At 35.4% G+C, this 13,773-nt stretch overlaps 1 protein-coding gene across 3 annotated transcripts; it reads left to right on the plus strand.

Annotated features, from left to right (window-relative positions):
- The first annotated feature begins 2,387 nt into the window (after positions 1–2,387).
- LOC136850673 (glutamate receptor 1-like) lies at positions 2,388–13,147 on the plus strand. Of its 3 annotated transcripts, none has more exons than XM_067124453.1 (10): positions 2,438–2,573; positions 3,637–3,727; positions 6,238–6,396; positions 7,080–7,171; positions 7,527–7,594; positions 8,798–9,012; positions 9,431–9,586; positions 9,707–9,813; positions 11,152–11,309; positions 12,339–13,147. In XM_067124453.1, the coding sequence occupies exons 1-10, from the start codon at positions 2,479–2,481 to the stop codon at positions 12,422–12,424; spliced, it is 1,227 nt and encodes a 408-aa protein (XP_066980554.1). In that variant the 5' UTR covers positions 2,438–2,478; the 3' UTR covers positions 12,425–13,147. The 3 variants fall into 3 exon arrangements, with proteins under 3 accessions (XP_066980555.1, XP_066980554.1, XP_066980556.1); XM_067124455.1 differs by lacking the exon at positions 2,438–2,573 and adding an exon at positions 2,675–2,826; XM_067124454.1 differs by lacking the exon at positions 11,152–11,309 and having other exon boundaries at positions 2,388–2,573.
- The last annotated feature ends 626 nt before the right edge of the window (positions 13,148–13,773 follow it).

Genomic DNA, 13,773 nt, shown 5'->3' on the forward strand with positions numbered 1-13,773 from the left:
GCAAGCAACATCTGCAGAACATAAGGCATTATAATCAGATGTCGGCAGTTGCCAAACACTGTTGGGAAAATTATCATAAAATAGACTGGGAAAATATGAGTTTTCTGTACAGGAACACCAACAAAACATCCAGACTGGTGGTAAAGAACGCCTTCATAACTTGCGCCAACAACACAATGGCAGGGAACACCGGAAACGGCTTTGAAGACAGCATATCTAGAAAAATCGTATACTCCACAGTAGCAAGGAAACGAAGGAAAAATGCAAGAGAACGCACGGAAAACGGACACCTGGAAGAAGAAGGGGGCAGAGAAAGACCAAGATCACGAGGGGGTGGGTGTCACATGGGAGGAGCTAGGCGATTACAGGATTAAAAGTACCCAGCACACAGATATAAATACAGCTGGACTACGCGTCTGCTCATTGTACGGATACTTGATAATGTGGACTGTTTGTCCAAGAAAGCTTGTAACTTTTTCTGAATAAATACTCCATTAGATACCATCCAGTTTGAATGTGAGGTCCTTTTAGTAATTCTGCTAATGCACAGAACAAAATGTATGTGATAAAGTTAATATATATATATATATATATATATATATATATATATATATATATATATATATATATATATATATATATATATATATATATATATATATATATATATATATACTAGTCCGTGACATCCATATTCGGTGTTTTGTTTTAGGGGTTGGAACATCCATATCATAAAAGCTATTTTGCCCTTTCAAGCTCTGTATCTTGAAAGAAAAACGATTAATGGATTAATGAATAAGCATCAGTCGTCAAATTTTTATAAAACGTTCTTTAATCATTATTCAAAACCTTGTCCAAAATATGTATTGCACGTTCACGAGTGATGCAGCCTTTCCTTTAATAAGAATATCTAGTAAAGGATAAAGTTTACATCATCTTAGAGCTGTACAGCTTTCAAGATTTAAGTATTTCGCCCGTACAGAGATGTCATTAATTTAATTGGATACGTAGGGTTGGATTTTGTGTCTTGTAAAAGTTATTCATTATTCTAATTCCTTTCAAAATAACAAAGGATGATCTAAACAACGATTCCTTTGTTCAAATTACGAGAAATTCTAATTTAAGTGCCTCAAACTTTTTTCAACGCGTATTTTCAGTGTGGTATACGTTATCCACAATGTATCATAAAGTCCCATCATGGAAATGTTAACAAAGGGATGCACCGAGTTGTGCGATGCACCCACGTTGAGCATTCTTCGAAATGTATCTGTATTCTGTGCGAAACTTTGACTGGAGAACAACAAACTTGTCCTGCGTGGTCACTGAGTAAAATTTAAAGTTGAGGACAAAATTCATCGATACCTTCCCCATTACTTTGTTCTATATTTGTTTGTAAGACCTTCGTCAAGTTTGTCATTTGCGTTTCTGCAACAAAACTTATGGAACAAAGAAGGTAGAGGGTTTTAATACTTTATTTTCATTCAGACAGACGTTTTGCTTCGAAATCTGACACTGCTTTGATATTTTCAAGACGGGAAGTCTTGATTAGCAGGCTACGAGATTAACGGGGGCAAACATCATTTAGTATGTAGAGCAACCTCGAGCACCCTCATTGGCTATTCCACAACCAATCAGTGGGGAAAATGAAGCAAAAAAATATTTTAGGTAGATCGTCATGGCTGATATGTACTGGTAAGTGATTACATCCATCATATCATCTTTCGTATTGAGACAGAGAGCTTACAGGAACCTCGGTACGCATATTACAACAATGGAAGCAAATTCCGCCAATACAACGGAATGCTTAAAGCTTGGCATAATGGTGGTAAGTTTTCCTTCGAAGCACGAAAACACACACGCTTATAAATTCCTAAAGATAAAACTCACTCTGATCTATTCGCATGTATTTTTTTTACATTGGTGAAGACGGACATTGTAACCCAAACAATTCTATAACAAACATGCATTTTTAAAAACAGACATGTTAGGTAATATAAAGAACCGAATTGATCTTTAGGGGGAATAAGTTGTTTTACTGGGAAGTAAATACCCGAAGCATGAACTTAGAATTTTTCTTTTATCATTTCCAAAGTGAAATTACATTATGGTAAATATTCTTGACATGGATTTTGAGTTCTATGAATTGATCAACACAACTGTGAGTACTTACGGAATTTACTAGGCCTAACGCTTACAATGGTACCGAAGTGGGGCGGCGTGCTGCCAGGGAATTTCAGAAAGTGATGCATTACACAAAGTAGCATCTACTAAATGAGGCGAAAACCTTTGCCTTATAACCAAGTTGAAACAAATACTTTATTTAAACAGAGTTTAATTACGCATTGGTAATTCAACTCCCCTTACTTCCCACCATCTGTCGGTGTGGCATTGCTGTCTGCAAAACTGATCTTTTACAATGTTCTTCAATTTCTATTAATGTATATTTTTATTCTTACGTGATTTCAGTGGTGGCCTCACATGTTCGTAGAGAAAGTGCCAGGTAAAGCTACATACGTCCCCAAAGGCTCATTGGTCGACATACTGGAGATTATTTATGGTGAACTCGGATACTGGTAAGTTTGGGTTGATTTTCACCCGTTTATGCGAAGGCGAATCGGGAGAGTAACGCAAGGGCTATATCTAGCTCAGGGTTGGTGCCAAAGTGAAGAAGAATGCAGACACCATAGGCGGAAGAAGGAATCGGTCGTTCAGATAAAATTATGCTGAAAAGTGATACTATAAGGACATCTTTAATAATGAAGAAAAATATGTGTAGAATACAATGGACCCTTATACATGCTTTGATTCTTCTTAACTTTGCACTTTGTGAGTACGCGAATCGTATCCAAACGTTATCATTATTACTATACCAGCGCCAGCCAATAAGGAGTTATTTTTCACCCCCCCAAAAAAGTGTTATCCTTACATTCCACGCCTATTTTTTTAAAAATATATGTCAGTTAAAATATCTGGTCTATCTTTATGGAATTTCGTCGTCGAAGTAGATCCTGCCTTTTGTGTCCTGAAAACGTTTTGAGGATGACACTAGTATGTAAAATATAAAGAAAAAAAATTTAGGTCTTGACCTATGTTCATTTTTTTTTGGGGGGGGGACATTTCCAAAGCAGCTATAAGCTACTAGGCAGTCACACAGTAGCTACTATGCCTACTGTCATAACATGATCTGTAGAACTTGGTCTTCTTTAAAGGGCTAAAGGAGCACATAACAAAGATGAGCGGTTTATTGCACCTAGTGAGTGTTCTACCAGCGCTATAAACTTTTTGCCTCACGATGCTACGACAAATATTGAGAGATCCTTTTCAGTTATCTTCGGCGATTTCCATACGTCATCATGAAAACCTTACTCTTTCCGTTATGGAAATTGCCTCAAGTAGCTATCATTATCGAACATTTTTTTTATACTTCTTATGCACGTCATCAGTGATATCCCGGAGTAGTGAAGTACAACCAAGTAAGACTAGCAGAAACATAATTAGCCTAGGTTTGACCATTTGAAGAGGATTGAGACATAGCATCCCTCGGCTGAATTAGTGTAACTTCTCTTATATAATAACAACACAGACTGACAGAATGGGTGGGTATGTGGATATGTCCTAAAAGTTTCTCTCCCACAGCACCGAGTGGGTTTTAGGAGATGGTTGGCAGTACGGACGTCAGTTACCGAACAAGTCTTGGACCGGCATTATTGGTCAGCTAATGAGAGGGGTATGTATGAAAATATATGGTTTATATACATCCCAACAAATCACCATACTTCTCTGTTATCAAAAAGTGTAACTATATTAACATACACATTTTTTGTCACACGCCTTTTTTCTCATTGTATGGAGAAGCTTCAGATGCTGCTACCCTTCCGATTGCTACAATACATTTGAATAGCATTTTTTTTTTCTGGTAAGAAACAGGTATAAACACTTGAACAACTGCCCCGGTAATTCACCTCTTATTTCGAGATTAATTTACAGGTACTAAAAAAAACAATTTTAGCCACGCATCTTCAATTAATATGCCAACAAAACAGGATACATTCTCCTCTTCTTTGTCTTCAGCTTTGCTCAAAATACATTGATTTTTTAAACAAAGGCAAATCACTTTAACAAAGACTTTTGCCGGCAAACACGTAGCCTACCTGCTACAGCAGCGTAGCCGGATTCTAAAGCTAAGGGAACGAGGAATAAATCAAGGCAACAGAACACAGTGTCAGTTGAATAATGTCAGTAATACATTTTGCTCTTAAAGCAAAACGTAAGGATAATACCGTTTCAGAGGAAGTGAATAAATATTTCTTTTACATTTAGAATCACAACTCAAAAAAGAAGTTTATTGCACGTTTAGAAATTAATTTTTCTCGTGATCAAAGCATAATACAGTAGACTAGTCACTGAATTATATTACTTTTCAAACGAAAAGTATTATGAAAAATAGAAAGCAACTGCACTAGTCTCTTACTTCAAAGGTGTCATTCCAGAAAAGTTCCCTATAACTTAATTACAGTCTACCTTGGTAGTACCAAGGTATCATTTTCATGCGTTCGCGCTGGATAAAAAAAATATTTCTATAATTGTTCTAATTGATAAGATCACAAAATGTGGTAAATTGTGGATTGTTAGAATAGGCCTAAGTAGAAAACGTAACTGGTGATGGTGAATTTTCGCGCTTTGTCCATGGTCAGTTTTTTGACAGAGCAATTTACCTTACTGCGGGGCTCTTTACGTCTTTGGATACGTCGGAATGAAAGAAACTTCGGTGCTACTTTGGCTTCTTGTCTACGCGTCACCTCCGAGATGCTAGTACTAAACATGGCGGAAGCTCAATGGGACACCATGTTTAGTACTAGCCCCTCGGGGATCAAAGTATCATATACACCCTTTCTATATTGTGTGGTCGACAAATGATATTAATAAAAGATATCTTTGACCCCCGAGGGGCTAGTACTAAACACGGCGTCCCATTGAGCTTCCGCCATGTTTAGTACAAGCACCTCGGAGGTGACGCGTAGATAACAAGCCAAAGTACCACCGAAACTTCGACTTCAGTTTGTATGTCGATGGCGCCTTTGAGTAGCCTACGTATAGGCTAAAAAGTTAATCTGATGATATCAGCGTTGTTAAAATGCTTATAATCCAAACACCTAAATTAAGGAAGACATTTTAAAATGCTCATCTAGTTTTACCTGTCTCGTTTATAAAAAAATCTGAGGATACTTGAGTAGGATTCATCTATCGAATATCTGTCGGGCATCAAACGTTCCTTCATTTCTGTATTTCGCATTAATAATACATTTCGAGAAAATCCCGTTGATTATTCACAATCTGTTTGAACTGAGATTCTTGTCCATTACGTACGTTTCTTATATCTTTTCCAAAAAGCTGAATTAAATGACAGGCATATGGCAAGTAAAGACTATTTTTTGTGAGTGAATAAGGACACCAGTACATCAAAGGAGACAGAGCAGAGGGAGCAGAAGGGAGCTTAAGATTTAAAAATACGTTGAAATATTTTTTGAAGCTTGTGGTCGAACCTTACCCTACTCCCCCTTAATCATGCCACTGACCTTCTATTAATACTGTCATTAAAAAAACATTCAGCCATAAGGATCAAACCGAAAAGTCGATTTCTGATTTGGAAAGCAAACTTTCACAGATGGAATACCCATGTATGAGAAAGTAAAGCCCAAAGCCAAGGAAATATGGCAAAATACAGACAAATTAAAAAATAATTGGAATAAATAAAATTAAACAGGTAAACAACCAAAAGATTAAACGGGCAACTGAACGTGCAGTTGAAAACTAAGAAAAGGCAAAGGGGCGCGGTCATTCAAAGAGAATGCGACACCAAAATTAAATACTGATGCTGCAGCATCACGGCACAGAGCACTGGAAGTAAAGCCGACCCGGGTTTACGGCTTCGAAGGCAGGTCAAGATTGATGGAAGTAAAGTTTTAGATCAATGTGTTCAATAAAACACTTACAGACAAACAGATATACAGACTCACACTCGCACACACACACACATATATATATATATATATATATATATATAAATAAATAAAAAAATATATATATGTGTGTGTGTATATATGTATTGCATATAAACCTTTTATGTCTGAATTTCTGGTTAAACTGAAATTGTACAACATTTTTGCCTATAAATGCGATCGCCTACAGCGACAGTTGATCCAATGACTTTCATAAATACCTACTGACTTCCTTCAGGAAATAGATGCCAGTGGGACTCTCCTAAGCCAAAGTCCCTCACGGATGTCGGTGATTGACTTCAGCGTCCCTCTTTACATGGACACTCAAGCGATGATATACCAACGCCCGGTCATTCTGTCGGATCTGGCGGGATTTGCCAAACCTTATACTGGTCAGGTGAGTCCGTATCGATGTCTCTTTCTATAACCTGTTCTCTACTTGAAGTGGGCACGGGCCATAATCATGATTGTTGTCATCACAAAAATGTTCTCAGCATGCCTTCACTCTAAGTCCGACTTTCGCTGAAAACGTAAAATTTTGTTGTACTGGTAAGAATATTTTAACAACCAGCGAAGGTTGATGATAATGAGTCTACATGAATCATATTCGAAATGAGTCTATCTGCTTTCATAGAACACACACACACACACACACAGAATCCTAAGTTCCTGTTTGGTGCGGTCAGATTGAAATTAGCCATTGCACTATCATAAAGCTGGACCTTTCTGAAAAAAGTGCGTCCTGAATAGTGACAAATAGAGTAGAGAAAGAACTTTGTGATTATGCAAGAAGTCGAGAAATTTCCATAATAGGGGAGTTGATTAAATATACTGTGATAAAGAGCAGTTCGAAATAACTACCTTCGTTCCACCAGACACGTTTATGTGTATTTTGGAGCAGGTTCGCCTATGCAACGTATCACGCAATCACACTTTTCTAAAATACTTCGTTTGACAAAAACTCGCACAACGAGCATGTTGGAAGATGTCTTAGGCTCAAGACCCTATTACCATCATCATGAATGGATTATTGTTTACCAGTTATTGCTGGAATAACAGTAACTTCCCTCCTCTTTCTAGGTATGGCTTCTGCTCTTCATTTCTCTCATTATGGCTTTCTTGTTAACGTTCGTCTTTCATCGCTACACGGACGGATTTCAGCAGTCTAAAAGGTAGGCCTAAGTATTGCAGTTTTCCAGGAGCTTCGTTAGTGATAGCTAAATTACTGCAATATCTGACACTAAAAAGGATGAATCACAAGATTGGCAATCTACACTTATTAAATACAGCAGAATTCCGTAAATGAAACTGTTATCATCAGTGGTGCAGTGAAATACTCAACCCACTGACCGCTTTAATCATGAGATCAAAATGCTAGCCGAGGAGACACTAGCTGAAATTATTCATATTACTTCGGAGATTGCTATACTTCCTATTCTAACTTCTAGCATATTAGAAATATACAGAAAAGTTTATTCTGTAAATCGTACTCGGTTAATGATTTGATAGCATGGTTTCTTTAAACAGATCGTTCAGTGGCGCGGAGAGTGTGTGGGTCTCTGCTGAATGGACAATTGGAACTCTCCTGTCTCAGCGTAAGTTATAACTGTTTCTTTCTTAATAGAGGGGAATGGCCTCAACATACCGACCAATCAGAATTCAGCTAAAACATTTTGTAATCCACCCTAGTTCTGTACTCAGAATACATTCAAAGAAACAGTTCCTGTTTTTAAGTTTTCCCTGAAGATGACTCCTTTTCACCAATGGCTTTTGGAGAAGTCATCTTCAATCTTCCTACGGCAGAGAAGAGAAAATAAAAAAAAAAAACACTGAGGAGCTTTGGTGAAACTCAGTTTTTATTATTATTATATTATTATTATCGTTATTATTATTTTATATATATGTTATATATATAGCCAACTATGTTCTTCCCTTAAATGGTGTTATCCTTCCTATTCCCAGCAAGTGTTTCAGGATGAAGTTGCTAGCCCCATGCCATTCTATATCCTGGGTGTGACCCATCATGGCTAACTAAATACTAGATATATACTTCATTTCTTAAGTTTAAAAAAAGGCACCGTGGTTATGACAGTGTCTCTATATCGCTCAATCTTCACTAGGAATTTCAACATATGTCCTCTCGCTTGTTAAATAACTGGCATAACCCCTAAACTAAAGTATGTAGGTCATTATTATTATTATTATTATTATTATTATTATTATTATTATTATTATTATTATTATTATTATCACTCCCTCTTTTTTACCATTAGTCCTTCAGCAGATAAGGACATCTGGCTGACTTTATTCCTTGAGCCCGATACAAGTGACTTTGACCTACTTTTCAAGGTCACATCCCTATTTATAAATGAAAGCACCAAAATTTTATTACCACATATCTTTTTTACCGCAGGATTTATGGACCAAAATTATCATAATTTAGAAGTTATATGTGAACCACCATAAAGCTATGTTGGAAACCAACGTTTCCCTGAATCATTCAAGGGTTAAATAAGTCCAGAAATTAGTTATTATAATGACTGGTTGCAGTGACAACACTAGCAAAAGGGACCGGACAGAACAGGGCCCGTTGCCAGCTTAGTGAGTGACGGACATTTATGTAAAAACAGAGGACAGAGAGAAACTATAAAATGTAAAAAATTCAGACATTCATACTTGTTGTTTTAGGAGGCATAAAGACCAATGCTTTCTTAGCCACTCTTAGATGGAATATCGGTGAACTATCCTGTCTCTCCTAACTGATAATTATGTTCTGATATCATTTCATTAAACTGAAGCTTGCGCCTGGTTCCCAAGAAGCGTTGCGATGAAGATTGTTATTGGAACATGGTTTGTGGCAACTTTTGTCATTGGTTCTGTGTATCGAGGGAACTTGAAAGCGATGCTGATTTTACCTAAGTTACGTCTGCCATTCGACAACTTACACGAACTTATAGAGAGCAAGTTACCAACATATGTACCTGCTGGAAGTGCTTTGATGCAAACAATTTACGTAAGTTTAGACTATGTATCACTGGACTATAACTAGAAACACTTTAATGTTCCTCTTTACGACAGATCTTTTGAGATGGAGGAGTGTGTCCAAGGAGATCGTCTTCAAAGAACCCGCTTTAGTCTGCCAAAGAAATTCACACTTTCTGTAGCACCGCAATCATTATTTCATTCGTCTCAGAACAATGCCACCTCTAAAGAACAAGGACGGCCATAAAAGTCATCAGTTCAGTTTTATGTTGCATACCAATCTAAATCCTTCTACCAGCGTTTACTAAAATCCGGGCACATTCGAATTATTACTTTTAGTGCATGCCAGAAAATATGTGCTTTTTATTCTCATTCACATGAATAATAGTATGATTCTAAAATATCTGAATCCCTGACTACAAAACTGGTTGAACACTGTTTGACTGCAGGAAGCGAGAGCCGACTCACAGTTCTATCAACTGCAGCAGCAAATCGTACACGAATCTGACATCGCAAAGGCCAAAAAGATGATAATAACGGGAAAGACGGTAGCATTCACAAGCCAGTACCTTCTAGCTTACATGATACACGAAGTGTACGCTCTGGTAAGTTGCGTTAAGAAATAATAATCTGTCTGGAAAAGTATCGTTTTAGTCTTGAACAACATCATGTTTGTTATATTCTTAGGTGATTTAATTTTATAATGACAGTAATCCGGTTTTTAGACCAAAAGCTGCCCGCTGTACATGGCATCAGAGAAATTCTTCGAAACGACAAGCATCAGTTTTGCCTTTCCAAAGGGATCTGCACTGACAGCAAAGGTTAATCCCATGTAAGTTTTATTATTATTATTATTATTATTATTATTATTATTATTATTATTATTATTATTATTATTATTATTCGCTCATAAGTGCAATAACAGAAGGAATAAGACAAAGAAGGCATGGATAAAAAGCAAGCACAGAAGGAAAACAAAGTCAACCAGATTCTTCCTGAGAACTGGAAGATTAAAAAATGCCTAATGTATATTTATAACCAACATCTATACTTTCCAAAATTCTTTACTTTTCTCTTGCACTCAACAACAGGCACTCCACCGTGAAAATGCAAGAGCAAAAAGTAGTGGAAAAGGAGATTCAGACCCTAATTTGTCCCAGTGGTGTCGCCCTCTCTCTCTCTCTCTCTCTCTCTTATACATATATATATATATATATATATATATATATATATATATATATATATATATATATATATATATATATATATATATATATGTATGTATATATATATATTATATATAATATACATATATATATGCATGTATGTATACACAAACACACACATATATATACATATATATATATATATATATATATACATATATATATATATATATATATATATATATATATATATATATATATATATATATATATATATATATACATACTGTATACCTTCTTCCACATTTCCTATCATTGAGGATTGTATTAGATACAGAAATAGGAATTTTACGGTTTTTTGTATCCTGCACAACAAGAAGAGGTTCATCCTTGTTTCAGCTGCACTTTTTTTTCATTCAAAGAATTGTTTAGAAAGGACGTTCGTTTAATTATACCCAGGTTTTTCATTTGCACTGCAACACTTATTGTAATTAAAGCTTGCATTCTGTGGCTTGTTATCTAGCTGATCGAAAAAGACATTTGTAATACTGCAACTGAATTCCTTTCCTCAAATCACTTGAGAACAGTATAGCTATTATCATCATCACTGACATAATGAATGGAATGGAATGAAATATAAAATTTAGGCCAAAGGACAAGCGCTGGGACCAATGAGTTCATTCAGTGCTGAAACGGAAATTGAGAGTAGAATGGTTTGAAAGGTGTAACAGGAGGAAAACCTCCCAGCTGCACCTTGGAACAATTGTTAGGAGAGGGTGGAAAGTTAGATGGAAGAAAGACAATATGAACGGAGGTACTGTAAAAGGAATGAAAGGGGTTGCAGCAAGGGGACGGAGGGACGCTGCTAAGAACCTTAAGTAATGCCCACGGTGCACCGCGTGAGACGCACTGACGGCACTACCCCTTTGCCGGGATTAATATGATGCTGATAATAGCTATTATCATCATCATTAATATGACTGTTGTTGTTGTCTGTGCTCCAGAATCTCCCGCCTGAAGGAAGCTGGCATTCTAGATCACCTTTACCTGAGTTCTCTAATGTACGCGTCGCTCTGTCTCAATTCTGACCCTTCCGCTGGGAATAATCTCCGTCCTTTGGATGTCGGGGACTTCTACGGAGTGTTCAGTATATTTCTTGGAGGTAAGAATAATAAGAAACAGCACAAACACAACTCTTGTTACCAAAGTTCAACATTTAACAGACTACGTTCTATTAATGGATAATCTACCTCTATTTAAGGAATTCACAATAATCGTTGAATTTAATTTGCCTTATGCAAAACTGAAATTTCAGTAGGATTGGAATGGAATAAAAATCTAGGCCAAAGGCCAAGCGCTGAGACCTATGAGGTTATTGAGCGCTGAAAATATGTTGAAACAATTGTTAGGAGAGGGTGGAAAGCATGACTGAAGAAAGAGAATATGAAGAAATTTCAAAAGGACACACTTTCTTTTACACATTAATCGTATCTTCTGTATGCTGAAATGACTGAGACAAGCAAAGAGAAATATAATTATACTTAGCAAACGTTATTCTCGCCTCATTGAAAATATTCTGGAAGGAGAACAACTGAAGAAATTGTCTAAATCAGTATATCCTTGTTTCACTATGAATTTCGAAATTTCACTTTCACCAAGGCTGGAAAAACATAATTCACAAATCACAGAAATGAAAATTGAGATTTTCTTGTAAAATAGGATATAAGACCCATAAAAAATTTAGAAAATAAAAACGATAAGATACAACTCCCTCAATCAAGTGGCAGTCTGTCAAAAGGGCAGTATTCGTATATAGTTAACAAAGAAATTATACAATCATTTGGTCTTGAAAAGGATTTCGACAATCAGATTCCATCAGTTATCTGATCTCCCATTACCTGCCAAATAATCCATAAAATATGGGCTTTTACTTTTCACATATACAGTATATATATATATATATATATATATATATATATATATATATATATATATATATATATATATATATATATATATATATATATATATATATATATATATATATATATATGTATATGTATATGTGTGTATTATGTGTCAAAATATGTATATCCTTATTTTTATATGTAAACCATACCATACGTGCATTTTATTTTTTCACTATTTCCTCCCCACTGCAGCCAGATTATTCTATTTTTATTATTTACAGGACTCGTGGTATCTTTGATGGTGTTCATTCTCGAGCTAATAGTAAACAGAGTGGAAAAACGAAAATTGACGCATAACGATGGCTGAAGCGCTCATTCGACCGTTAATGGAACCGCTGTTGACGAAACGACCGTTAATGGAACAGCTTCGGATGAAAACACCCACTGTTTAACGTGGAATCTGTGAAAATAGACTTTGATGTGTACTGTCTGTAGTATTTGATCAACAGACCTTATTACAACAATAACAGCTTTTGTTTCTCTTATTTGTCTATTTTCTTTGCGTTAATTCATTGCCTTCTTAAGATATTACCCCTTTTTTTTTATTACTTTCTTACATCTTAGCATTGTCCTTCATTACTCTTTGTCAGTGTCAGTATATTCTTTTTTTACATAAGACAATTATCAATGATTACTTCGTTTGTGCAATTCACGGTTTTACAGGTTCAGCAACTTTTCGTTTCGTACAGAAAGATGTGCTTTTACCCTGATTTAAATGTTGGAACCAAGGCCCAAAACTCTTTAGAGTCTGTAGACTTTGAATGGAACCAGATCCTACCAGTTCTATCACTGATCGTTTAGACTTCTTCTGCCGCTCTGTTTGCCACTTGAAAAAATCTCTTCATATTACGTGTGCTTTCCAGGTTGACATCATGTTTCTGTTTTTAACGTGTAACCTATAAGTTACCCAGTTTAAGTTCTTTTCACCCGAGTCATTTTTTGTACTGATTTTAATTTTTGTAATTTCTTTTTTATCAAGATGATGAAGCAATGCTTTGAAACATCGTTGTAGAATAAAATATGAAATCATGTATCACCTTTTTGTCATCCTTTTCATGTTAAGTATTCGGCTTGGTAAATGGCTACTTTCCCGAATACATACATACATACATACATACACACACACACATATATATATATAATATATATATATATATATACATATACATATATCTAAATACAATATATTATATATTTTGTAAGTACACACATTATATATATATATATATATATATATATATATATATATATAATATACAATGTATATATATATATATATACATTATAAATATATATATAAACACACACACACATATATATATATATATATTATATATATATATATATATATATATATATATATATATATATATACATACATACATACATACATACATATATATATATACACACACACAGGAGGATTTAAAAAAAAGTAACTTCCCAGATGATAGAAATCGTTTTACCGAATGAATATATGGCTAATTTCATTCACTTTACATAAATGATTTCAACATTCCACGAACACATTGTTTCTATTATCAACGAGGCCTTTCATTCAAGGCTGAAGTGACTCTCATAAGCACTTCTGGCATGCAGTACCAGGGAGACAGTGCCAATCTCGACGACCATTACAAGAATATAAGCCAAGGAGGA

This window comes from Macrobrachium rosenbergii, chromosome 22, assembly GCF_040412425.1.
Source record: "Macrobrachium rosenbergii isolate ZJJX-2024 chromosome 22, ASM4041242v1, whole genome shotgun sequence".
Classification (NCBI taxonomy): Eukaryota; Metazoa; Arthropoda; class Malacostraca; order Decapoda; family Palaemonidae; genus Macrobrachium; species Macrobrachium rosenbergii.